This window comes from Sesamum indicum, linkage group LG6, assembly GCF_000512975.1.
Source record: "Sesamum indicum cultivar Zhongzhi No. 13 linkage group LG6, S_indicum_v1.0, whole genome shotgun sequence".
Taxonomy (NCBI): domain Eukaryota; kingdom Viridiplantae; phylum Streptophyta; class Magnoliopsida; order Lamiales; family Pedaliaceae; genus Sesamum; species Sesamum indicum.
The window spans coordinates 19,870,229-19,897,114 of NC_026150.1; the positions used below are offsets into that span (position 1 = coordinate 19,870,229).

General features: G+C 34.8%; 3 protein-coding genes and 1 non-coding gene across 6 annotated transcripts in view; 3 read left to right on the forward strand and 1 right to left on the reverse strand.

Annotated features, from left to right (window-relative positions):
* TRNAF-GAA lies at positions 613-685 on the forward strand. The gene has a single exon. It is a non-coding gene; the product is annotated as a tRNA-Phe (tRNA).
* On the forward strand, positions 14,063-15,519 carry LOC105165185. The gene is made up of 5 exons (XM_011084107.2): positions 14,063-14,489; positions 14,596-14,717; positions 14,815-15,003; positions 15,086-15,137; positions 15,213-15,519. Exons 1-5 carry the CDS (start codon positions 14,205-14,207, stop codon positions 15,333-15,335), a joined length of 771 nt encoding a protein of 256 aa, XP_011082409.1. The 5' UTR covers positions 14,063-14,204; the 3' UTR covers positions 15,336-15,519.
* On the forward strand, positions 15,745-20,351 carry LOC105165186 (argininosuccinate synthase, chloroplastic). 3 transcript variants are annotated; one of them, XM_011084109.2, is made up of 10 exons: positions 15,745-16,096; positions 16,386-16,490; positions 16,595-16,704; positions 16,982-17,120; positions 17,859-17,907; positions 18,120-18,302; positions 18,598-18,672; positions 18,767-18,952; positions 19,376-19,464; positions 19,590-20,351. In XM_011084109.2, the coding sequence occupies exons 4-10, from the start codon at positions 17,014-17,016 to the stop codon at positions 20,140-20,142; spliced, it is 1,242 nt and encodes a 413-aa protein (XP_011082411.1). In that variant the 5' UTR covers positions 15,745-16,096; positions 16,386-16,490; positions 16,595-16,704; positions 16,982-17,013; the 3' UTR covers positions 20,143-20,351. The 3 variants fall into 3 exon arrangements, with proteins under 3 accessions (XP_011082411.1, XP_011082410.1, XP_011082412.1); XM_011084108.2 differs by having other exon boundaries at positions 16,595-16,695; XM_011084110.2 differs by lacking the exons at positions 16,386-16,490; positions 16,595-16,704.
* LOC105165187 (nodal modulator 1) overlaps positions 22,344-26,886 on the reverse strand; it is a 16,268-nt gene continuing 11,725 nt past the window's right edge. The window contains exons 22-27 of the mRNA XM_011084111.2: positions 25,775-26,005; positions 25,246-25,337; positions 24,238-24,466; positions 23,143-23,499; positions 22,969-23,042; positions 22,344-22,871 (exon numbers count right to left, since the gene is read on the reverse strand). Of these exons, the coding sequence (XP_011082413.1) occupies positions 22,766-22,871; positions 22,969-23,042; positions 23,143-23,499; positions 24,238-24,466; positions 25,246-25,337; positions 25,775-26,005 (1,089 nt within the window). The 3' untranslated portion in view covers positions 22,344-22,765. The remainder of the gene's footprint in view (positions 22,872-22,968; positions 23,043-23,142; positions 23,500-24,237; positions 24,467-25,245; positions 25,338-25,774; positions 26,006-26,886) is intronic.

The following is a 26,886-nucleotide window of genomic DNA, read 5'->3' on the forward strand; positions in this document are numbered from 1 at the left end:
TAATGTATCTCTTATATTCAGTATTTTATATTATTCTATCTTGTTTTTTTAAAAATAAATTATTGAGTTTGGTTGTGTGGTTCCGGAATAATATGAAATCAAAGGTTAGACACACTTTGCACCCTTATTTATGTCCATAATTGCATTCACCTTTAGCTGGGCTTGAATTTGTTTTTTTTTTTTTTTTTTTTATTTCACATAGTCATATCAAGACAGGATGAGTAAATTGCATTTAGCCCCCTTTTTTTTAAATCATCTCCAAAATTATCCTCCAGTCACTATATATTTGTTGGAAAATTGAGCCGTCCATCCCAAGCCAAGCATCATCAATACTTGGGCATCGCGTTTACCAGCATTCAGCTCCTTAATTTTGGACTCAGCCCCAAAAAATATTGTAACAGAAAGCGGATGGGAAATGGAGGCCGGTTAAAAGCATTAATATTCCATAGGCTTAATCTTTGGGGCCTGCAATGGATATTAACAGAACATGCATGGAAATTGAAATCAACGTATATTTCTATACATAAGGAGAAACCTGTAGTGCTTCATGCCAGTAAAAATGATTAGATGCATCTCTTAGATTTTGATCATCTTCTAGCGAATCAGCACCGAGCGGGGATAGCTCAGTTGGGAGAGCGTCAGACTGAAGATCTGAAGGTCGCGTGTTCGATCCACGCTCACCGCATTGATCATTTTTCCAATTTGAGACTCTGCTTCTCTGATCCTCTTACTTTCTGAGTTGTGTCTTTTTGTAGCCTAAAAATTGCAAAGGGAACAAGAGTTTCTTAATCATTCTGCTGGCATCATCATGCATTCAAGCTTTAAAGAAAAATCCTCCAAGACATGAGAATTTTTCTTTAATATTTGGCTTTTTCAGGCGTCATATGTTAGACCCTTCTGACCCAATATTTTATACTAAAAGGCACAGGCAAAGGAATCAAAGTCCTAAAAGCCGGAAACATAACACCAAAACATTGTTAATTTGCAGGGTAATATTGTGATATGATAAAATTATTTTGAAAAAGTATACAGGTACGACATGCAAAACATAGTAATATAGGTCGCTCAAAATTAGGATTTCCGGATCGGGGTCGCTAGGTCGAATAGCTGGGTCGTGATCGCTGACTCCCTCTTTTAAGCTACCTGGAGTGGATCCTGAGAACACAACAAACGTCAGACTAGCCGAGAAGCCCTCGGCGATGGCCCTCTGATGCTTAAGTTAGAAAAGGTGGGGTCGAAAATAAGATAAAGGGATCGAATTAGAGCATAAATGGACGGTAAAAGTAGGTGATCAAAGCGTATTTGAAATACCATAAATGAAGGTATTTATACCGGTACGATACCCTCTGTGTGCGTTACACGTGGTTCCAGTGAAGGCGCGCCACGTCACCCTCTGTCGGACCTGCAACCGTCGCTGTTGCAACTGTACAGTGGGTCCCATCATGCGCAGTCATAGGATACAGTAATTATGCTGAAAATGGGGGGGTATTTCGGTAATTGTGTAATTCTCCTCATCACATAGTATGCCAACAGTAAGTTTTGAGGCCAGGGCCAGTTGACAGTTCTTAGTCATGAGAATTTGTGAACATGGAAACCTCCTTCATTAAGATATCTTGGTTCAATTACCCCTACTGCTGCTGCTTTTTGCCTTCATTTCAAACAATTCCTTTAACTAATAAGGTGCTTGCAAAAACTTGCTGCTTTTAGAAACATGATAAATTTGCAAAGACAGTTTAACGTTGCAACAGCACCCAGCAGTTGGAAATAATATTTGTAAAGTAAGGGTATAATCCATATTGCCCAATGTGATACGCAAAATATTCAAATAAGTTCTTATGATAAAAAAAATACCATATAACCCCCTATATTATTTAAAAGGAAAAAATGCAGCGCAGCCCCTCGTGATATGGGTAATGTGCATGATACCCCCTGTAATATAAAAAATACCAAATTACCTCACTGTGAAGATTTTATTATAGCAATTAGACTCCTGTGAGTCCAAGGTGTGGCGCACGCGCCAACGTTTTGGCTGGGGGGCCATATTTATTTTGTATTTTGATAATTCTGCCCCTCCATCAAATTAAAGAGGTTAAAAGCAAATTACCCCCGTGTGTTCGTGATAAAGAGCAAATTACCCGCCTGCATTTTTTCCCGAATAAAAGTGCAGCAACTTGCTCACTGTTATTGCAATTTCTCCTTCTTCCACTTGTTTCTCACGGTTTTTTCTCCAAAACAGAGAAAATGTCAAGGTCATCTTCCTTATTTCGAAAAAGCAAATCAAGACAAAACACACAATTACTAGATCTGAGATTTCCAACTACGTCTTTATGTTGGTGCAATTTGAAGGCCGAAATTAGAGTAGTGGAGTCACAAACAAAGCCCTCGAAAGGTAAGTTATATTATTGTTGCAGATATCAAGTTTGTAGATTTTTTCATTGGTTGGAGCTCGAAAAAGCTACATGGGTACCTAGTGGGTTTCCTCTAAAATTTCATGCTAAAGTATACAGTGGTGAAGAATTTTTCCATGGCTTTGATGAACAGGCGCTTCGGACGATGGTGAAGAAGTAGTGTCAAAACTTGCAGACTGGAGGATCTATTGGTGTTAACATCAAAGAAGAAACATTTGGTAGAAATGTCAATTCTTGGATTGGTGCTAGCACTGTTCTTTTTGTGTTAGTGTTAGTTTTATTGTTAAAATGAAGACAATGTAAACTAAACTTGTAAAACTCTAATGTTTAAGTATTTTAACTTTTTTGGCATTTTTGTAACTGGATTCCTGATGCTTAAAATTTCAAAAAATAGAAGCTGAAAATGTACAGAAAAAATAAACACAAATACTAAAAAAAATTGACAAAAACATAAAATTGGATTCCATTCGAAAGGATTGAAACCTATTATTGTTTTTACTGCCACATTACAAAAAGAACATTGAGTGCCATACTATAGGCAAATTTTGCCACATTTACAAAAGGAACAGGCCATTCACCCAAAAAAAAGGCCATTTACAAGATGAAGATGCGGTCTAAACTACAATTATTGTCTTCTCTTCTGTCTTTCCTTCATCTTGTCCAAATCTTGTGAAATAGTTGACCTCTTCTTGTATCTTCTAGTTGCAAGTATTGAAAAAGTTGCTGGAGTATCATTCCTCAACAATGATGCATTTCTGGGGCCTTGATAGCCTACTTGCTATTGCATTAAATTTGGATTTAGAAAAACATTTGCTGCAGCTGGGTTAGTTTAAAAATATTTTAATAAAGAAAAACATGTCTGGGTTGCAAAGCTTGGTGCAAGTGCAGGTGGTTGTACTACATTTATGCTTTTTCTCTTTTCTTTTGCTGCAGCCTGCAAATTGTGATTAGAAATGAGTTTAAAAAAAAGAGATGAAAGGATAAAACAGAAAGAGCATAATTCATTGAACATGCTTGATGTTACATTTTCTTTGAACTGGAAAATTTGATCTTGCCCAAAGTTGTGGATTTATCTTTTTTAGCCATTCAGAAGCTGTTTCCACATCAACTTTTATCTTTGGATAAAGTTCTTCAACTTTTTTCATAAAACCCTCAAATTCCCTTTTGTTTGCAGTTGAGGCTGCTTTCCAAAAGTATTCTTTCAGTTCAATAGATTTGAATTTCACTTTGAAATTTTCATACATGTGTCTCAAACAAAATCTATGTTCAGCATCTGACACTAAATCTTTTAAGGCCTCAACAAGACATTTCTGTCTATCAGAAATAAAAGAGTATTTTGTGGTGCCCATCCCTCCTATTTCATCCAAAAGCTCACTCACAAACCAACTCCAAGTGTCCCTATTTTCTACCTGTGTTACAACCATCGCAATTGGGAACATATTATCATTTCTATCCCTTCCCATAGCCACAAGCAATTGACCCCCATAAACTGTTTTCAAGAAACAGCCATCAAGGCCTATGATCGGCCTACATCCTTCCATAAACCCCTTCTTTAAAGCATGGAGAGTGATATACATTCTGTCAAATACATTACACCAATTTCGAATACAACATACCCGACTTGGTGAAAAGTTTACAATAGAAGATTACAAAATATTAAGGAAAAAGAATATAGTACAATTACAGATGTAATATTGCATTGATTAAAAGATAACCATAAAGAACAAATATTCTTGTTTTCTCAAACTAGAAATTAGAGTTTTGAACAAGATTTATATTTATATTGAAATTCGTTCTTTTGTGAAACTTTTAGTTTATAAGAAACTTACGCTTCCAGTTCTTGAATTTGTTCTGGAGTGTGGCGATGATAGGCTTTCTCTTCAATTGTTGTTTGTTGATGGAATTGTTATCTAGATCTTCACTACTAGATTTATTGTTAATTCTCTCTTCCTCTGTGATTCATCACCTTCGGATGCAGTTGAGTTCATGTCGGGAAGCATATTTTCTTTCGCCTTTTTTCTATAGCATAATAAATTATGTTTCAGTTTTTTAAGGGCATAATAAGATACTAGTAAGTGGCGTGCACTTTTATAGCGCTTGATGCTATAGAAGAATCAATGAAAAACAAAAACAATCTCTACCATGTATACATTTTCAAAAGGGGATAAACAATTCCTGTGTTGATCTCATAATACTTAGCAAAAAGTTGTCATTAAAACTTTTATGTTATCCATATGTCAAAGTTCATATAAAGTTTGTTGTCAAAACTTTTTGCACATCTATTTTTCAATTTTTGAATTGCAGCCTTAAATGTTATTATCTACCCCATATATTAAGGTTAAGATAACTAAAATTTGTAAATCAATCAAATGTGAATTTTCTAAAGGCATAGATATTATATTGGTCACATATATGACTACTATTTTAAGAGTTTCTAACACCAACAAGCCATACATTCTATACAAGAGGAATTTTTTTCTTTCAAGTCCTGAGACACTTAATGCAAAAACTTGTATTTATTGATATTCTTTTTCCTTCAAAGGCCAATAAAAAATACATATCTAAAGTATATTTTTTATATAGAAATCTTAGCATTTTTATGCAAGTTTTGGCTGTCAACACAATGCTAGAGTAAATATGCATCTATGGATAAATGCATTTAATCAAGAAGAAATAAATTGTAGCAACTCAACAAACTTACTTTAGAGAGATGAAAAAGTTTGTCGTAATCTTAAAATTCACGACTGAGATCCACAAAGGCGCTTCCTTCAATTTACCAAAGATGAAAAAGTTTCTAGTAACCTTAAGATTCACGGCTGAGATTTACAAAGGCGCTTCCTTCAATTTATCAAAGATTAAGGATTTAGGTATGTTTTGTTTAATAAACTCCTAGGTTTCCATTAATAAATGATATGATTAATAAGAAAGTACATGCACTATTAACCATCATTCACACACACGCAAACACAATCACATCACATGCTCCTACAAGATATATTTTATTTTTTAATTGATCATTGATCAATGTAAATAAGAAAGTACTTGCACTCATCAAAAAGATTATGGTAGGAATAGCACATCCTTTAATCATGCAATTAAAATTCTTTAACAAAATCTTCATATAAAATAATTTATGAGAAAAGTTATATGTTTACAAGTGCATTTTACTTATTTTGAAGCTCCACAAATTTACTCCTCAATCTTCTGCTTTCCTTTTAATTTTTGAAATGCGTCAGTATCAATTGTTGTTGAAGCAGTAGAAGATGGAGTAACAGCATCATCCCCCAAGGGCTTGCCGACGAATTTCGATAGAAATGCCGCTAGGTATTCAATCTGGATTAAAAAAAATATTTATAAAAAAAAAGGCATAACATACATACAGATAATATAACAAAAATAAAGCAACATTTAAAGAAATTAACCAAATAGGCATATATAAGAAAATAATCAAATTAAACGGCTTTCTCATAAATTAAAACAATAATTATCAATTTGTTTGAAAATATAATTGTACATACTAATGATTTGATCGTAGAAAAATATATAACATTATGAATTTAATATTTTCTATAGCTAATTGTAAGTTATATATTTACAATAAAATATATGTTTCTGCAAGTGCATTGCACATGATATTTCTTTGATATAAAATTGATGCCAAGATCGGTTTAAGATAAAACTTTTTGCAATAAAACTAAATACTATCTCTTCATGGATTTACCTGTTCTCGTAGTTGAGCATTCTCAACTCTTAAACAGTGCTCATTAGAAGACATTCCGGCAGCAGCAATGGCACGACCACATGCACGACAACGTGCATTGCTAAGGGCTTCTCTGCACCTCATATTTTCAACTCGAAGCTCGTTGTTCTCAGTACGAAAATGTGAGTTTTTATGGTGCTCATTCCATGTCTGTAAATAAATAAGTACATGCAAAGTTTATTTTTAATACTTAATATATTCAAGACCGAAAATCATTAGCCAAGTACTTTGTATCCTATTACGTCTCTTCAAAAACCTTCAAGAGGCTGTCTTATGTTTTTTGAGAAAATATTTATCGTACGTAAATATGTTTATTATGAATGAAAATGCCTTTCTTACCTTCAATTGGGTTCGCTTGTTTTGGAACCAAAATTTGACTTGTAATGGTTCTAGCCCTAGTTTGTCGCTGAGCTCTTTTCTCTGGTTGTTATTGGGATGTGGGTGCTGCTTGAAAAACCTACAACGAACGAAAATTATGTTAGAATTCTAAAAGATAATTTCGACAAGTAAATCAAGACTTGAACCTGGTGATGAAAATAGTATTGGCAAAAAATATTGGTGCAGAATTTTAATTACATTATACTTAGTTGACGATAGTGGAGTTCATAGTATTAAATAAATTAAACCAATTTCCAATACAACATACCCAATTTGGTGAAAAAAGCCAAAATATCACTTTTGGTCCCACTAGATATGGCCCTTCTCACTTGCAGTCCCACACTTTACGTGTTCAACACATTTAGTCCCAAAATTCTATTTTTTAACAGAAATGGTCCTATTCCGTTAACACTAACGGAACGGTGGGGTAAAATATCACTTTTGGTCCCACTAGATAGGGCCCTTTTCACTTGTAGTCCCACGCTTTAAGCGTTCAACACCTTTAGTCCCAAAATTCTATTTTTTAATAGAAATGTTCATGTTCAGTTAACAACTAATGGAAATGGCACGTGACTTGTTAGTCAACTGGCAGCTAGCGAAAAAACAGAAGACCATGCTTGCATTTAGTTTTTGGAGTGAAAAAAAGGCGCCAAAAAAATATGTTTTTGCTATTTATATATGTAAATAACCCACAAAAACCACACAATATTTTTATCTTTTTTTATCACTTAATCTTGAGAGCAATAGGCTAAAAGATGTCACAAACATCTCAAAATACTTCCAATATTGTGTGATGTTTTAAGAAACAAAATGTTGCAAGGTATTGTAAGACTTTTGGGGGATGTTTTGACACATTTTGGGTTTGTAAAGTGGTAGTATTTGGCAGATTTTAAGCATGCAAAGTTGGACTTTACAGCATATTTCATTAATGATTAGTGGATTTCAGTATACTTTCTGTTTTTTAGCAATTTAGTGCTTTTGTGCAATTTTAGTGTCCATTTTTATTGTTTTCAAGATTTATGCTTACACATTTAAACACAACATAAACTATAAATATTTGCAAAAAAGGCATATCCATTAGTCCTTTTAAACATAATTCACCATTACTAAAAGGTCACACAATATTTGAAGTATTTTGAGATGTTTGTGATATCTTTTAGCCTATTGCTCTCAAGATTAAGTGATGAAAAAAAGACGAAAATATTGTGTGGTGTTTGTGGGTTATTTGCATATATAAATAGCAAAAAAATATTTTTTGGCGCCTTTTTTCCCTCAAAAAATTGAACACAAGCCTGGTCTTTGTTTTTTTCGCCAGTTGACTAACGGCACGTGACAACTCACATGCCGTTTCCGTTAGTTGTTAATGGAACAAAACTATTTCTGTTAAAAAAATAGAATTTTGGGACTAAAGGTGTTGAACACGTAAAGTGTGGGACTGCAAGTGAGAAAGACCCGACCTAGTGGGACCAAAAAGTTATATTTTGACCCAGTTCACTAACGGCACGTGACTTGTCAAGTGCCGTTTCTATTAGTTGTTAACAGAATAGGATTGTTTCTGTTAAAAAAATTGGATTTGGGACTAAAGGTGTTGAACACGTAAAGCGTGGGACTGCAAGTGAGAAGGACCCGATCTAGTGGGACAAAAAGTGAGAAGGGCCCGATCTAGTGGGACCAAAATGAGCACAAAAAATTAAAAAAGAAGAATAATGTACAATTACAGATGTAATATTGCATTGATTAAAAAATAACCATAAATAACAAAAAAAAAATGTTCTTGTTTCCTCAAACTAGAAATTGCGTTTATTTCTATCAATATAATAGATTTCTTAGAGTTTTTGAGCAAGATTTATATTTATATTAAAATTGGTTCTTTTATGGAACTTTAAGGTTATTAGAAACTTACGCTTCCATTTCTTGAATTTGTTCTGGAGTGTGGCGATGGTAGCGCTTTCTCTTCAACTCTTGATTGTTGATGGAATTGTTATCTAGATTTTCACTACTAGATTTATTGTTAATTCCATCATCTCTCTTTCTCTGTGATTCATCACCTCCGGATGCATTTGAGTTCAAGTCGGGAAGCATATTTTCTTTCGCCTTTTTACCTATAGCAAAATGAATTATATTTCAGTTTTTTAAGAGCATGATAAGATATTATTTAAGTGGCATGCATTTTTATAGCACTTAATGCTGTAGAAGAATAAATGAAAAATAAAAGCAATCCCTACCATGTATACATTTTTAAAAGGGGATTAACAATTCTTTTGTTAATGTCTGAAAAAATTTTACAAAAAGTTGTCATTAAAACATTTATGTTATCCATATGTCGAAGTTCATATAAAGTTTGTTGTCAAGACTTTTTGCACATTTATTTTTACTTAGCCTATGGATTTTTGAATTGCAACCTCAAATGTTATTATCTACTCCATATATTAGGGATCAGATTAGAGCATATTGGATCAATAACTAAAATTTGTAAATCAATCAGATGTGAATTTTTCAAGGCATAGATTTTATACTGGTCACATGTATGACTTATATTTTAAGAATTTCTAACACCAACAAGCCATACATTCTATATAAGAGGAATTTTTTTTAAAAAAATCCTTAGACTCTTAATGCAAAAACTTGTATTTTATTGATATTCTTTTTCCTTCAAAGGCCAATAAAAATTGCACATATAAAGTATATTTCCTATATAGAATTCATAGCATTTTTATGCAAGTTTTCGACTGTCAACACAACACAAGAGTGGAGTGTGCATCTATGGATAAATGCATTTAACCAAGAAGAAATAAATTGAAGCAACTAGACAAACTTACTTTAAGAGATGAAAAAGTTTCTCGCAACCTTAAAATTCACGGCTGAGAACCACAAAGGTGCTTCCTTCGATTTACCAAAGATGAAAAAGTTTCTTGTAACCTTAACATTCACGGCTGAGATCCACAAAGGCACTTCCTTGATTTTATCAAAGATTAAGGATTAAGGTATGTTTCATTAAATAAACTCCTAGGTTTCTATTAAAAAATTATATGATTAACAAGTAGATTGCAGAAGGTAAATAGACGAGAGTGAAAAAGAAAAGTAAAACGAGAAAAGACACAATGAAAGGGTAAAAAAGAGTCCGATGGGGAGAACGAATGGAGAGAATAGATGCAAAGAAGTTGATGTAATGGATGGAGAAATTGAAGACGAAGGAGAAAAATATGAAGGGACTTAAAATGAGTTGTTAAGGCTAGTGAATTACATGGAGTAGAGCTGTAACGTTCTCAGTTTGAGTATGAATATTGCTTTATAGACAGCTGGATGAGTAATTTTCCACGAAGAGAAAAGATAAGGACAAAAAGAATCACGATATCCATGTATCGGGAAGCACAAAAATCATGATAATTCAGAATGTCTAAAAGAAAAAGAAATAAATTCTAATTCTCCTAATAAAGGTTTTCCCCATATTAGATTTTGAGAACCCTTGACGGTCATAGTCATTTATGGATGCAGTTAATACTCCGAAATTTAGTGCAGAACAATTACTAAGCATCCTATGGCAATCACGAGCATTCGGACAACAGGTTGTAATAATACACCAAAAATTGTGTTTTCATGATATGCAATAATGAATTTAATTATGATATTTCTCCAATATAAATTCTAGTGCTACAAATAAGATGTTGAATAATGATGATCTATATTAAGATGCTTTATTTAAAATTTAAATATGGTGGAGAATTATATAGAATAAGTTTAAATGATTGTCAAATCTTATATTTGTACACTGCACAAAAGTTATTTTATAGTAATGGCTTTTGTAATGGTCAAGTTAATAATTTGGAATAATTTTTAAAAATTATAATGGTCTTTGTAACGGCACCACCTACCATGGCCGTTTTGGGCGTTGCAAAATCTTTGTACGGCTTGCTTGAAAGCCATTACAATTTGTAATGGCCTTATTAACATCCATGAGAAATCATTGCAAACTAATAGAATCCCATCCCGTTTCTAGGCGGAATCCTTCAACAACTTAGTAGCTCTATCGTGTGTGCTAATCCGCTCGATATGAAATTCTTCATGAATGGGACCAGACAAAGAAGAATCTCGCAGGATGCCATTTGGGCTGCAGCAGAGGCTGAACAAAATGAATCTATTGCTAGATAGAACAAAGAACAAGAAGTAAAACAACTCCAAACTAACACTATAGTTTAATGCTTTTGGATTGTTTTATATTCTAATTTGAATCAAATTCAATATAGAACCAAAAAGGAGAATATTTTTCAGAGAGAAAAGGGAGCAATTTCGTGGCTTATGCTCTTGGTTATACATGATATGTGTGTAGTTTTTTGTATATTACATACAATTGAATTCAAATTTAATAACTACCAAATTTGCCTCCAAGGCAACCTATAGACACACATGCATATAACCTCTAACCATGATGAAATAACCACTCCGTCGTTCATCATTTCATCATGGTGAGGAGTTTCATCTCCTTAACTTGCTTCAACCTCCCTCAAATGAACTTGGACTTCAAGTATGGATCGGGCTTGATTTAATCAAATTAAATAAAATCCAACCAAAATCGATTGGAGAATAATTAATTAAATTAAATTTAGTCCAACTAAGTCCAAAGATTCATTTTTAATTCAATTAAATAAATCTAAGCCCGAATACTAATTAATTCAATCAATTAATTAAGCCAAATCTATTAAATTGATTCAATTAATTTAAAGGTGTTAAGCCCAAAATTAATTAATTCTTGAGCCATCCATTAAATGTATTATTAAATAAATGATCCAATCATTTATATGTTCTCCTTGAATTAATTTAATCTAATTAAATTAATTCCAAACTAATTCCACCAATTCCACAGTGATTTGTGTGTGACACTTTATGTTCAACCTCAGCTAGACTTGGGCATTGTGTCCAATATAAATAATTAATTAAATCTAATTTAATTAATTATTTTCAACTAAACATTAATAAAAAATGTTCGTCACAATGGGTGGCAGTCTAGCAACTGTCCATGGCACTAGAGACTAGGTGAATGTTGGCGTGAATGTTTAGGCTCTCGAGTTTCATACAGGTATGGTCCTTCCATCGACCGCCTTAGTCTAGGGCATGAAATTGAGCGTCGGTTCCCATCCTAGACCAGGCAAGTATACTTAATACTTGAGATGTGTTTACTCTATTGATTGGCAAAAGAAACCACTTCCTATTCGACCGATCGCTATGGCCATAGATTTAAAGAGTCTAAACCATCTCCGAGCGCATAGGAGATATATCCATCATATACTGATAGGGGAAGGATTCTATCTGAAATCCACCATCCTCACTACATAATCCGACTACCCTAAACAAAGCTTATAATGACTACATTCAAAACACAGTCATCTCTCGCCAAATCTAATATATAGCCATCATATGTATGCGGCTACCATGATTCCTCAACTCCAAGGAGTAATTCTGTGCTATCAGAGCCGGGAATTCAAATCATACCGATCAAGCCTCCAAGGCTTCCATATAACGATTCCCCGCTAGTCGGTTTAATAAGTTTACAACCTTGTCAACTAATTCACTAAAATTGCATAGACATCTCATGTCTGTCACCAATGAAATACGATACTCATCTAATGAATGCAATACTTAGTGCAAGTCTCTATAGGACTCTCGATGCCCAGTCTCTAGGTCCTCGACTTGGAATATTTCAGACCAACACTTAGAAGTTGGTCTTATAGCTGTCATCCAATGCGCAGCCCAACTACATCGGTTATTCAAATTATCTATGGGCATTTGTTATGACGTTAAAACACCGTTCAACGTAAATAATAAGCACAACAAACACATGGTGCCACATATGAATGCTTACTAGATTTATCAAGATAATATCACATTAATAAAGATTGCTAAATGGTTCTCAAAACCGCCAACCCAATTGACTTTCTGATCACCATTTCTAACAATGATGACTCCTCGCGAGTCGGTTCAGTCGGCTTGACAACATTATCAACCACCTGCTAAAGTTACATTGACATCCAATGTCTGTCACCAATGTAATGCGGAACTCATCTAATGAATGCAATACTTAGTGCAAGTCTCATAGGACTCTCGATGTCTTATCTCAAACTTCTTGACTTGAAATATTTCAAACCCAACCCTCAAAATTTGGTCCCATAGTTATCATCCAATTTGCAGCCTACGTACATAGGTTGTTCATTTGGTCTGTGGTCTTTCTTATGATGTTAAAGCGATATAACATAAATAGTAAGTACAATAAACACATACTTCCAAAAAGATTACTTACTTTATGCATATTTTCAATAGTACATTACAATAGAATTGCTAAATAGATTACAAAAATGCCAATCTAATTGATTTTGTGGTCGCCTACTCTAATAGTGAAGAGGCCTATTTGTAGTTTTAGCCGCCAACTGGTTAACGAAGTGCAGTCCCCACGGGACTCGGAGAGTGGTTGCTACGGATAAGCCTCCAACAAATCAAATGGAGATCTTGGGGGGTTTCAACTATTGAGGGATTCTTGAACAGGATATGCTTTAGATTCCTAGGGGTAGTTAGAATAAACTGGGGGATTAACTTAGATTTACATGTTTCTTTAATGATTGTGTGGCTGTCGTTCTCCTGCACTGGCTGAACGACCTCTTGCCACATGCGTGTGAAGATATGCTAGTGTCCATGTGGCTGCCAGATCACCTTTCCTTTGGGGTAGAAGATGTGCCTCCATGCATCTTCTATAAGCTGGACACTTCTAAAGGCCTTGGGCAGGGGGTATTTTTCCCCTCTTGGACTGTGTGCACTCTTGTGCCTCATTCGAGCTGAACTCCTTCTTAGGCTAGATGCATTTTAGGGCATTAGGTGATAATAAATTAATTTATTAAAGATAATACTGGAGGGGGAGGACGGAGAGGGGCAGTGGCTACAAGGGGGAGGATTGGGTTTGCATTTTTTATGAAAAAATTATATAGATTATAAGTATTTTATATTATAGGGTTTAAGCAAATTAACCCCTGTGATAGTTGAAAAGAGCAAATTATCTCTTTGTGATAAATAAAATAGCAAATTCTCGCCCTGTGGAAGATGTAGATATTATTAAACATAATATATATTATATATAAAATAGTATATTTAATTTATTTTTTAATAAATATTTGTATATATATTATAAACTTGATATATAATATATTATATAAAAAGTAACTTCTTTTGAAAAAAAATCATGCACAATCGCAAGAGGGATAAGTGGATTATACACATTACTCTACAGGGATAAATTACTTTAATTTCAAAAGCACATGAGGTAATTTAATTTTTTTTTACAGTGACATTTTACACATTACCCATAGGGTGGCATGCATTTTTCCCTTATATTATATATCATACATAAAATAATATTTTATACTGAATGAATGATTTTTTGTTTTACTTAATAAAAAAAACGGAAATATTTTGCTAATTACCGTATTATAGAGGGTGTTTTGCACATACAGCCCATTTAATAGGTGCGCTCGCATCTTTGCCAAGAAAAAAGTGATGTGGATGAGAAGAGTGAAGAGGTGTATGGTTATTATTAATCTGTTCTTCTTTTAAGAAATCAATGATGAGAAGGGAAGGTATAGCAATAGCAGTATAGCTAATAGCTAGCGAGATATTAGATGCAGAGCCTGCAGATTGGCGTTTCTACTTTTGTTTGCCCTCTTCCTAACCAATCCTCCCGCCATCCATGCTTCAAGTTGAAGACGACTGCGAGTAAACCAAGTTGCTGTCTGAAAAAGCAGAGCAAATTAAGCCAGAGAAGCACTTGGCCGGTCCTCTCACTTTCACTTTTCGGCTCTGGTTTCTTTCTTGGTCCCCTCATAGATGGATTGCATTCAAGAGTGGATCTTGTAATCTATCAAAACGGGGCAATTGATATTGGCCCTCTTCACACTAATATATGGGTAAGAAAGTCCAATATGGAACCTTTTCAAAGATTTATACATGACTGACTTCAAATACACAAGAGTATGTTTGATTAATTTGATGCTTGAACTCTATACGTTGAAGGTACCTCCTTTACTTGGACTTTTTTACTGCACTGTGGGATTATTACAACTTAGTGTTGACGAAAAGTTATCTGGATCGGCAAATCGTGAAGGCAGCACAGATAAAACAGCTGCTTCATTAATGTGAGTGTGTGTTGTGCGTGCACATACCATTATATTTAACTACAATGTCGCGTACGTGTTGTGAGTGTGATGGGATGAATTGAGTTGTTCATTGCAGAACCCTGCTTCTGTTCATTGAATTAAGTGCTGAAATGTACAAAGCTGGAGTGCCAGACAACATTGAAGCCTACATACTATTTGCAGGGGCAGAAGTGGCATGGCTGCTGCTGGATAAGACCAGCCTGGGATTTGCACTTGCTTGTCTTGTAGGCCTTGCTTGCCCACTGGCTGAAATTCCGATTATGAAGTACGACAGTATTTCTTCCTTTTTTTTTTCTTTTAAAAAGTTGAATTTTTAAGAATAACATTGCCATTTTATGTTATTTCAGGTTATACCATCTCTGGTACTATCCTCAAGCAAATGTTGAAATTTTTGGCGAGGTACTATAAACCATAAAGCCTTTGATTGGCCTTCTCCTTGCAGATTCTTCAGCTACTTGATTTTCTTGAATGCAGGGGCTGGTAACTTGGACTATCACTTGCTATTTTGTCTATACTCCGTTCTTGATCAATCTATCACGTTGGCTGAAAACAATAGTCGCTGCTGCTGCTGCTGCTCCAGACGTTGAAGAAACATGATCCGTATAGATTTATTTATAGGTTTATGCATGAAGTTAGGAGCAGAGGATATTGTGTGCTGCTGGAGATAAAGAGAAGTGTGTTGAAAACCATCTTCATAAAGTTTAAGACTGGCTCCACTTGGGAAAGACACGATTCATATTTAGTTGCTTCATCAGTTTAATTTTGTAGGCTCTTGCTGGCATATACTAGATTCATTCCTCTGCACAAACAGACAGACATGGATATCTGATCTTGGTTAAAACAGTACAGCTCCCACAAGTTAGATGCCAAATAGTATTAAAAGAGATTAAAGAAAATTTATTCTTTTACTAATGTAATATAGAATCAATCCAAATTCAAATGAATGGAGATGTGAATAAAGACGAAGGCATCAGCATCAAGCAAATTGGTATAGAAAACTAGTAGCCATAAACATAGGATGTATATGTATTGTATCAAAATATGGCCAAATGGCCCATATGAACGAGAGATCAATATGATTAAGCCCAACCCAAATTAAGCCCGTCTCTCTCTGGGTTTCGAGCTGTTTATCTCATTTCCCGGAGCACAAAATGGTATAGTTTTATTACTTCTTTTCTTGGATTCGGAGATTGACTTATTTTGTGCTCCTACTACAAGGCCAAGCACACCCTGTCGCCACCCCACCTACCTACTACTGCTTACTGCTTACTGCTCGCCACTCCACCAATTCCTCCGCCGCCTTCTTTTTTACTCCCGGCATCCCTTTTAGGTTAAACAATCATTACTCGCCCATTCCGGTAACTCTTGTCCTTCGTTTTTTCATGCTCTCCGTTCATGGTTTGTTAAGTTTTTCTCTTGTTTTGTAATTTATGTCATTGCCATTACTTGTTTCTGTTTACCTTTATTGTATTTGTGCTACCTTTTGGTCTTTCTTGATTCTTGAATAATTTTGTGTGGTTCTTTTCGCCTTCTGTTCTGCTCAAGTATGGAGGGTGGTTTTAGTTGAATGTTTAAGTGGTTATATATTTAATGTACATGCCTGCTTCTTTATGAATGCTTATTGAAATGCCGCAATTGAACACCCAGAACCAAACTTTCACACCCACACCCACTGCATCAAACTTAAAGGGATGGCTCAGTTACAGACATCTTCGTCGTGCCAATCTACTTTTTTCCATGTTTGTAAAGGAGGTAAGTTGTATAATGAGAACAATGTGGACAAAACACCTGCGCTCCTTTTAAATGGTTTTATACACCAACTATTCAATTAATCCACCTTTTATGAATAATAATAGGATGGGGGGCTGCTGAGTGTTTCCTGTTTTCAGTTCATTTGCTATGCCAGATACGGGTGAAGTGAGTGATTTTCATGGTCATGCAATCGTTCAAAAGAGAGGTAACTCTGGTATGGCGCATAAAAATCGTGGAATCAGCCTCATTATGCTATACTGACAGATTCCGTGTTCTACTTGTCTTTGTTTCTGATCTGTTGTTATGCAATTTTTCATGAATTTTGTGTTGAGCAGTAAGAGTCCAGAGCGTTCTCTCTTTAATGCTTAATCTCGTTCCCCAGGTTATCTATGAATGCATGTCTGGGAATAGATCATTTCACATGAGCTCAGTTGCTTTGCAGTAGTTAATATCTGACCACTTTATTGAAAACCCTATCAACTTAAATGCAGCTATCTAAGCCAATTGGTGGTGGAAAAGGGCAATGACTTCCAGTGGCGTGGATGGAAAAGTTTTGCGGAAAAAATTGAACAAAGTTGTACTGGCCTACAGTGGTGGTTTAGATACCTCTGTGATTGTTCCTTGGCTTAGGTAGCTATTTGCTCTTTCTCTTGATACTCTAATGGATGATTCATTCTCTGTTAAGAATAAAAACAAATTATGTTGAGAGTCCCATTACATATAGACTTTTGAGATACGAAGCAAGAGAACAACCAAATCATAATAAACACAGGCTTACAATGACCCCAAATTAAATGTCCTTACTCCGACAAGCGGAGCTAATAGAAGAAACATGTACAATAGAGCATTAGAAGGGTAAAAAAGAAAGTATCACCATGCCACTAATTGTTTTTTCTATCTTTCTTCTTCCTTTTTCTTTTTCTTCTACTTCTATCCTTGTTTTGTTTTATGAAGAAGAGCCAAATGGAGAATGAACTTTTATTTTTTGGTAAGTCCTTGCATTTGGGTAGTGAGGCATTGGAATATTTGGAAAGTACATGGAGAATGCTAATCCCTGATGAAGTATTAGTATTAGAGATACTTTTAGCTTACAGGCAAGTTGACACTGAGTTATTTCAATATCCATGCTTTGCATGTCTACACTTTAGTTGTCTTCCACTATTAATGATCTAAAGTAGCTCCAGTTATTGTGCATTAAAGATAAGAATGACTAGTTGAAGGTAAATTTTTTTCATGTCATGGAACTGTACTAATGACTAATGAGGACACTGCATAAGTGCCATAATCTCTCATAGGATTTGTTTCTCGCCAGGATTACCACAATTAATCTAAATATTTTATCTACATTTACTATTTTATTCAATGCAGGGAGAACTATGGCTGCGAGGTTGTCTGCTTCACTGCAGATGTTGGTCAAGTACGTGTAATCTAATGATTCTAATCTAACAACTGCATCAGTTCATCTTAAAATGTGGATTTCTACACTGATTTACTGGTCAAACAGAATTATTTGATGGTTGGGAACAAGTTTTTAATTGAATTGAGTAAATGTAAAGAATGAAAAGGATAAGTTGTCATAGTTTGTTGTGGGTTAGAGCTAAGTGTTTGATCAAAACCTGTACTCTTTAGGGTGTTCAAGAGTTGGAAGGTTTGGAGCAAAAGGCTAAGGCTAGCGGAGCATGTCAACTAGTGGTGAAGGATCTGAAGGAGGAATTTGTAAGAGATTTTGTATTTCCGTGCTTGCGGGCTGGTGCTATCTATGAGAGAAAGTACTTACTTGGTACTTCTATGGCTCGTCCAGTCATTGCAAAGGTACGGTGTAAAGAGATTTTCTTTTGACTTCACAATACTATGAATCAATTAATTTTATTTGTTTGGAATTCCAAAATATTTCCTTGCTCAGCATCATATTAAGTTTTACCCTCGAGTTTGGAATTGCTTTCTTTTTCCTGCATGTGACATATTTAAGTAAGATGAAATGTGACAAAAAGCATCTATATGCCAATGTCTTTATCCCCCAGTCTAAGTATCTTTCCTAGTGGATTTTATCTTCAGCTTTTGGCTTTTCTCTTAGTCCATTAATGTATTCAATGCACTTAAAATGCAGGCCATGGTTGATGTTGCAAAAGAGGTTGGAGCTGATGCAGTTTCCCATGGATGTACAGGGAAAGGAAATGACCAGGCATTCTTTAGAATCTCTCTTGTTCTGATTCTCACTCATTTCTGCACTTTTAGTTACATGTAGGCACTGTTATGAGCCTTCTTCTTTGTCACAGGTCCGGTTTGAGCTGACTTTCTTCGCCCTGAATCCCCAACTCACTGTTGTTGCTCCTTGGAGGGAATGGGAAATAACGGGAAGAGAAGATGCAATTGAATATGCTATAAAACATAATGTGCATGTTCCTGTGACAAAGAAATCCATCTATAGTAGAGATAGGAATCTTTGGCATCTGAGTCATGAGGTAATTAGGTTATCATTTGATTTCTCATATCCTTGAAATGAATGTTCCTATAATTTTAGATTTCCCCCTCTCAATTATTATTATTTTTGTTGTTATTGTTTTAAATTATTTTTATTGTTATTATTATTGTACGAGATTGAAATCTCACTATCATAAATATGGACTTCAGATTGGTTCACAAGCTACTTTTTACTTTGAGCCAAACCACTTCCCTTTTCCTGTTATTCTCATCAGTTTTGTTTTCTTCAGCAATTTCAAATGTATGGGTTTCGAGGGAAAATTTGCCTAGAAATGCGACTTATTTGATTATCACGTGAGTGAATTTTGGAGTCGTTTGTGAGAACATGTGCATCTTGACTTGTAAATTTTGTTCTTTATGCCAAATGGTTTTGATGGGCTTGTTGTAATGTGATAAAAAAAAAGGGGGATGTCTTGGAGGATCCAGCAAGTGAGCCAAAGGAGGACATGTACATGATGACTGTTGACCCTAAAGAGGCACCTGATGAACCTGAGTAGGTTGCTTTTACTTTTGTAGCTCCTATTTCTTGAGCAATTTTTGGCAATTGATCCTGTTTTCATCTTATGCATTATTAGTGTATGATGGATTATGCTTATCTTTCCGGCAACGTATTCATAGGTATGTGAAAATTGGTATAGTCGAAGGCCTCCCTGTTTCAATAAATGGAAATAAACTCTCTCCTGCATCTCTAGTCTCAGAACTTAATAAGATTGGTGGGAAGCATGGAATTGGTCGTGTGGATATGGTTGAAAATCGGCTCGTTGGAATGAAAAGCCGTGGGGTGTATGAAACTCCTGGTGGTACCATCCTCTTCACTGCAGTGAGTGAACTTGAGTCTCTAACACTTGATCGTGAAACAATCCAAATCAAGGATTTTCTCGCACTGAAGTATGCTGAGTTAGTATATGCTGGCCGGTGGTTCGACCCACTTCGTGAGTCAATGGATGCTTTCATGAAGGAAATCACAAAGACTAGTACTGGATCTGTGACTCTGAAACTCTATAAAGGATCTGTCAGTGTAACAGGCAGGGAAAGTCCCAACAGTCTGTACAGGCAAGACATCTCCTCATTCGAGAGTGGGGAAATCTACAACCAAGCAGATGCTGCTGGTTTTATCCGGCTGTATGGATTGCCTATGAGGGTGCGTGCTATGCTTGAGAAAGGCCTCTGAGTGTCGATGATCTATATTCTGTACGTTTCGCTATTTGACTGAATAAGAGTGATTGAAGTTCAACTTCTGTACCTCTCCCATTTGTGCTAGTTAAGGTTTTACGGGCACTTTGACATGTTTCAATATCTTCAACTTCATCTGCTACGAAAATCTTTATACTCCTACCTATGCCGTGAAAGCAATGACTCTGGTCTCTGGGTATCAGTAATCAAATGAAAATTCAAAGGAGTATTTGATAGATGCATAGCTAGGTGAACTGTACATGGTCAAGAATCCTTGATTCCTCGTCACCCTTGTAATTGCTGTTCGTTCTCATGGACAGCCCGACAAACCTATTCGAACAGAAGATCGGCCGTTTATATATTAGCCTCAATGAATTCTCGTGCAACTTATGTAATATTTGGGGAATCCATTCATTGGAACCGAGTGAGTTTGGTGATAATGAGCGGATAGAAGCATTTAACATCTTCATAAAGTCTCCATGCAGCACATAAAATAAAGGGTGAATTATGTCCACCTCCCCTAAGGTATAATATAATTATGAATTTCTTGTTATTTGAAAAATTATAGATACTCCCCTAATGTTTGATGAAATTAAGTAATTTTTGGATGGAGGTATGAAATTGTCAACTTTGTCCTCATTGTATTTTTTTATTTTTTTAAAAAAAATCAAAAATTTATAAAAAAAATCAAACAAGATGGATGCCAAAATTTGAAAAATTAAGTCCATGAGAAAAATAAAAAACAATATAAGTCAGTTCACCATAAAAACTGGATGGAAACCTAATGGATTTGGCTAATTATTAGACAAACGTTAAAATCAGAGGAATATTAGTATTTTTTTCAAACAACAAAGAGTATCCATAATTATGTCAAATGTCAGGAGAGGTCGTTATAATTTACCGTAAAATAAAACAATACTTCATCACATAATTCAAGTTCTTCAAGAACTTAAACTTATATGCATATAAAGAAGGGAAAAAGAGGTGAGTAGTAGATGAGAATACTAACTTCTTGATACATGCCTAATCCTTTTAAGTCATTTTCACACCATTGAAATAGCTCACTTAATAAGTTACAACTTATAGGTTTTTTCAATCAGAAGTGGTGAAACTTATTTGATAATAAAATGCAAAATTCACCTATGCAATATTTGAAAGGCAGTTTTAATCTATATGCACTTATAGGGGTAAAATTGTCCGAAATATGCCAAGGGACTAAAAGTAAGCAATTTCGTAAGTTACTGGACCTAAAATGGACATAGTTATTGGACTAAAATTAAAATTAGCATACTTAGCGGACTAAAATAATATTTTTCCCTATTATAAATTATATAACTAAAAATAGTCATGGTAATTAAAAAAGAAAATATCAATTACATATCTATGTTAATATTCGGCAAGAATGCATATATATATTTATGCAAAAGTTTATGTAATAATTAGTCCTTTTTTAATTTTCTGTAAAATTATTTATTATCTCCTAATTTTTTATTTGTAATTAAATTAATGTATACTATTTGTGGAAGTATTTATTAAAAAAATATTTAGATACAAAATATATAAAGAAATAGCAACATATTTGATTATAATGATATTGTGTCATTTTTTTTTATTTTACCAAATATAAAGATCTTATTATGCTAAAGCACCATAACATCATGAAAATATTTTATAAATTTTATCATCTTATTTTATCTAAATATTTTACGAGTTTATTTTTAAAAATAAAATCCAACATTAAAACCCTTATAAAATGTTTCAAACAAACTTAGAACATCTTGTTTTATCCAAATATTTTATGTATTTTTTTTAGAAAAAATCCATCTTCGCAAACTTTATAAGATGTTTTAAATAAGCTTATTTGACCACCTTGTTAGTTGAATTCATACATAGAGGTCTAACTTTCTGACTGCGCCAGAATGAGCGAATGGACCTCATGTACCTGCTCTTTGTTCTTTACCAAACTTAACTTCGTGTGGTAACTCTTTTCCATAACTTAAAACTCTTCAGAACCTACATATTGTAACAATATCCAACGTTTGTTGATTAACTATTGCAACAATCAAAAGAATTCCTCTAACGTATAATAGCTGCATGTGTTACTAATTACGAACAAAATGTGCAACCCAAATTACATGTTGCGCCATTTTTTGGTATTTTTTTGGCTCTTCTTGTTGTTACCCTTTGCAACACTAAACAGAGCAAACTCCCCTTTTCTTCTTTACTCCAAACATAAAGCAAAAGCAGAGCCCACCAACATCAAATTTAAATCCGTCAATGAAGAGAAGACCTCGTAGTTGGGCGGGGCTTCATATTACATTTGTCCCAATCTGAAACCGCTTGTATATTCATCCGCAGTTAAATACTCGAAGCACTATGGCAGTGTACAAAACACTCCTGGGAAGCATCACTATGACTACAATCACCTCTATCACATCTGTCATATCCTGATAAAAATAGAACAAAATTTCATTGCAATAAAACATCAAGTTGACAAGGCCACCATGAAAACCGCCGGCGCAAATTATCAAAAATTCATCCGGCCAAAGCCTCCCTAGCAAGCGGTAGCTGATGTTAGATTAATTTGTGTTATTTTACTCTCCTACAAAAGGCAACATGCCTCAGTATGTCTTTTTCCTGACTGCCAGCTTCTTAACATCTTTCTTTGCAGTTGCAGAGGACCCTGACATGGACATTCCTACCAAAGCTTGATACAGATCCTTCAATCTACAACAAACAAGTGAAAGAAACAAAATTCATAATCAACCCATGGATTGTGGAATGAGTAAAATTTCAAAAGCATTGAAACCATGGCCGCAGCTACCTTGGCATACTTATGAACAGGGCAATCACCGAAACTCCAACAACCAGAGGATACACAGGAGCAGGAGTCAATTCCTGTAAGGCCATCAAAAGAATGTATCAATAGGCTTACTACCACACATGCTATTGTTATGTGGAGCATTGCCAAAATGGAACTATTTAAGTTAAGAATTACCTGCTTGTAGATGTCCTCTTCAATCCTATAGCTTAATGGACCAACATGAATTTGAGGTTGCCTCTCTAAGTCGACCTCAATAGCCTCAGACTCAAATCTAAGAGTACTAGATGGCATAGCAGATCGAAGCTGGAGTAGGTGCTTCCCCTTCGGCAAGTCCTTCACCTGAAAGAAGTTTGACATGGGCAAGGGCAAGATGGTCTCAACCTTTGATGGATCAGTAGCTGACCGAATTTCCACCCTGATATGCGAACGGAGCTCTTTGATATTTTTTCCCTCAACATGGCCACTTAAAAGGGTCATATCTGGCTGTTCGAAGACCACAAAATTTAACTCTTTGACATCCTCATAGCCAACCTGACATGATATATACATGAGACAAGAGTCTACAGGTTCAAGAGAAGATTGAGATCAAGGAATAAACACAGAACTAAGTACTTAGAGATGCAAATAGCATAGATTTTAATAGCTGCACAGTAAAATGACACAAGCCAAACAGCATAAAAACAGTTTCAGCATCGCTTTCAGTTTTATCAGTTCGGTTGTGTTAATTTATTAGCACGAAACCACCAGAGAGCAATTAAATTGTCCTCAGAGCAGAGGAAATTCTCCTTTTACCTATTACTAGAATATTGAAAGTGTTAGCAGTTTTCTACAATTTGCAGGGACTATTTGATAATACAATCATAAAGTGTTCAATGTGAAACATGCCAGAAACACTGCCACTTATCATTTGGAAGGGAAATTATGTAAATTCTTTCAACAAACAATCCCTATTTAGCTGCTTCTTCAAATTCTCTTGCAAAATTCTCTGGTACCTTACTTGCATGAATGAGAGAAAACCTAGGTCATACCATAGACTAATATGAAAAGGTAAACTTGGATAACTGATAAAAATCTTAATCAATGCTTGAGGTGTCATGACATATTATCTACCTAATATGGAGAATACCTACTCTTTCAGCATACTGCTAACTGCACTATCATAAAGGGCAAATTATAGGATGAGCAGAAAAATCACTGACATGAACAGGAGAATAGTCTAAAGGTACATTTGTATCTGATTTTGACATCTCAATTGACATTGAAACCAACCTTAACAGTCAAGGAATCTGGAGATGTACGCTCGATAATTATGCCATCAAGCTCGCTCTTCCTTGCTATTTTTATTACATAGGTAGTATCAGGTTGGAGTCCCCTCAGCCGGTAACTCCCAGAGGAATCTGTTACTGTTTCTTCATAAAATCCTTTTGACTCGGCCCTTGCTTCAACTGACACACCTTCTTTTGGCTGACCAGACAATAGAGTTACTTTGCCCAAGGCACTGCATATGGAGTAAATTAGTCAAGGATCTTTCAAAACTATGTGGACTCTGTTTAGAAACTTTAGGTGGGGATGAAATTAGATTTCACATGAATCACTAAAATTAACCAAATAGGTATAAGTAGTGATTTAACCCAGTTTTCAAGTAGTTAAACTGCGAATTGTTTGAATATCAATAGAAGTCTGTAGAGATGTGTACATCACTAGAAGAGAGAAGACAGTATTGAGAATCTAATCTAGAAAAAGAGTGACACCATCCTCTGGATGAAAAGGGAGTAGGAATCTGTAGGGCGCACCTCTTGCACAGATTCTAGTCGATCCAGACTTAAAACAATTGGGATTTTAACTCTGGCTAATCTCTTAGATATAAAGTAGTGCACTAAATGACCCTCGAATAGGAGAATCCCTCTGCACACTGATGCCCTCATGCAGACTGTGAAAGTATATATGAGAACAATTTAGTCCAATACTAGACTCCTTTGGAGGTAATCCAGACTCTTTGAATGAAAATAGAAATACTGAAGCACATGTTCTCATATATAAAGGTCGAATTTGAAGAGAATCTTTTAAAAAGATCTTTTTAGACACAGAGAAGACACTCGACAAGATACACAAAGGACGAATTGCTGGACAAAGAGGAATTGCAACTACTATGAATGTTTAATGAAGAAAGACTCTCCGGTAATCTGTTTAATGTTATGTCCATGTAAAAGAACCAGAAGACAATCAAAAACAAGTTGATAGCCTTATTATGTTTATAATGAAAGTATTTAATTATACCTAAAAGCAACTCGGGTAGCATGAAAGACAACTTCCTTGGATTCCCCAGAGCCAAGGTCAATTGCCTCGGCAGGAGGGGAAAAAGCGTATTCCTGGAAGTAGAAAAAGAATGCCAGTCAATAATAATTACACCATCACCTAAACTCAATTGTCAAATGTGTAAATCAAATTTGAACCACATATTCAGAAATATGAAAGTATATACAATAATGCCTATGTTCAAAAAAAACTCTCACAAGTTCTATAATATTTTGGTCTCAATGAACCCAAAGGAAGCATGTGATTCTAGGGACAGAATGTGGTCTAAAGAAAGTGTTATGCAACAAGAAACACATGAAGAATTTTAGCTGATTTGAGCTACTTTATTGTTTCTGTTTCTTCTAATCTACAACTTGGAATGTCACATTTAAAATGCTGCACAATAGATAATCAAAATATTAAATCAGGAATATTTTTCAACCAAAAAAAGTAAAGTCAAAAAGTAATCAATCAGCACAGACAATAAACGATGGCATTTTATGTCAAGTACCTTCAACAAAGGTCGGAGATAAAAACTCCCTGGAAATAAGTTATCAAACATGAAAATTCCACCAACACCAGTAACTGAATTGTTTCGATATCCATCTTCGCCACTCAACGACAAGAGAACAGAAGGAAAAGGCTCATTGCTGTCTTCTCTTGAATATAATCGCACAGAAATTTGACCAAGCTTCTGACAAGAAAAGGAATAATGTCCGACTCTTTTCACGTAATAGCCAGGCTGCAAGAGAAAAAAAGCTGTCATCATAACAGTTGGCTGTACAAACCCTGAAAACTTTCACGTAACAGTTTTCAGTAAGCAATATCCTAAGCTTTGCTTTTCAGTGGTAAACTCATTTGATAAATACTGTAGAATTGCATAAAACACATATATAATCTAAAGAGTGGTTGGCAATTATACAAAGACAGGTTTATACATCAACTGCTTTGTTGCCAAGAGTATCTATCATATCCCTAACTTATGGAAAAAATATGAAGGCAGCTCACTCTATTCTTCTGGGAATGGAAACAAGAAAAGATACTGATTGTCAGGAAAGAAATGATTTACGGAATGCAAAAATGTGAATTTCAGTCAGGAAATGAGCAACAACACACGCGAAGAACTACTTCAAGTGATTTAAGTAATATTTATAAAATTTATGGGTGTAATATATGGTGTGTTTCATAAATATCTAATATTTTTCTATAACTCTTCTCCTGAAATAGTGATATAACATAACTCATAGAGCAGTCTTTTTTTCCGGTTGACGCTAGTTTTGTAAGAAAAAGAATTAGTAAATACTGTAATTTGATTATTTTAAGATGAAATTAAAAGAGAGAATAGAATATATATTTCACTAATTTTGTAGTTCGAAAGAAACTAAAATAACTAGACATATCCTTTATTGTATCCAATTTTCAATATATCTGTGTGTGTATACTGAATTTAGTAAAATAAGCAGGGTAATCAGTGTAATAATTTTAAAATGATGGTAGTCAGACCTGCATTGAAGGGAAAAATATTAATGATATGTATAAATATTTCCTAAAATATATATTGTTAACATATATGTACATACAGATTCATGCTTGCAGGGACCAGTCATACCCCCGCCCCCCCCC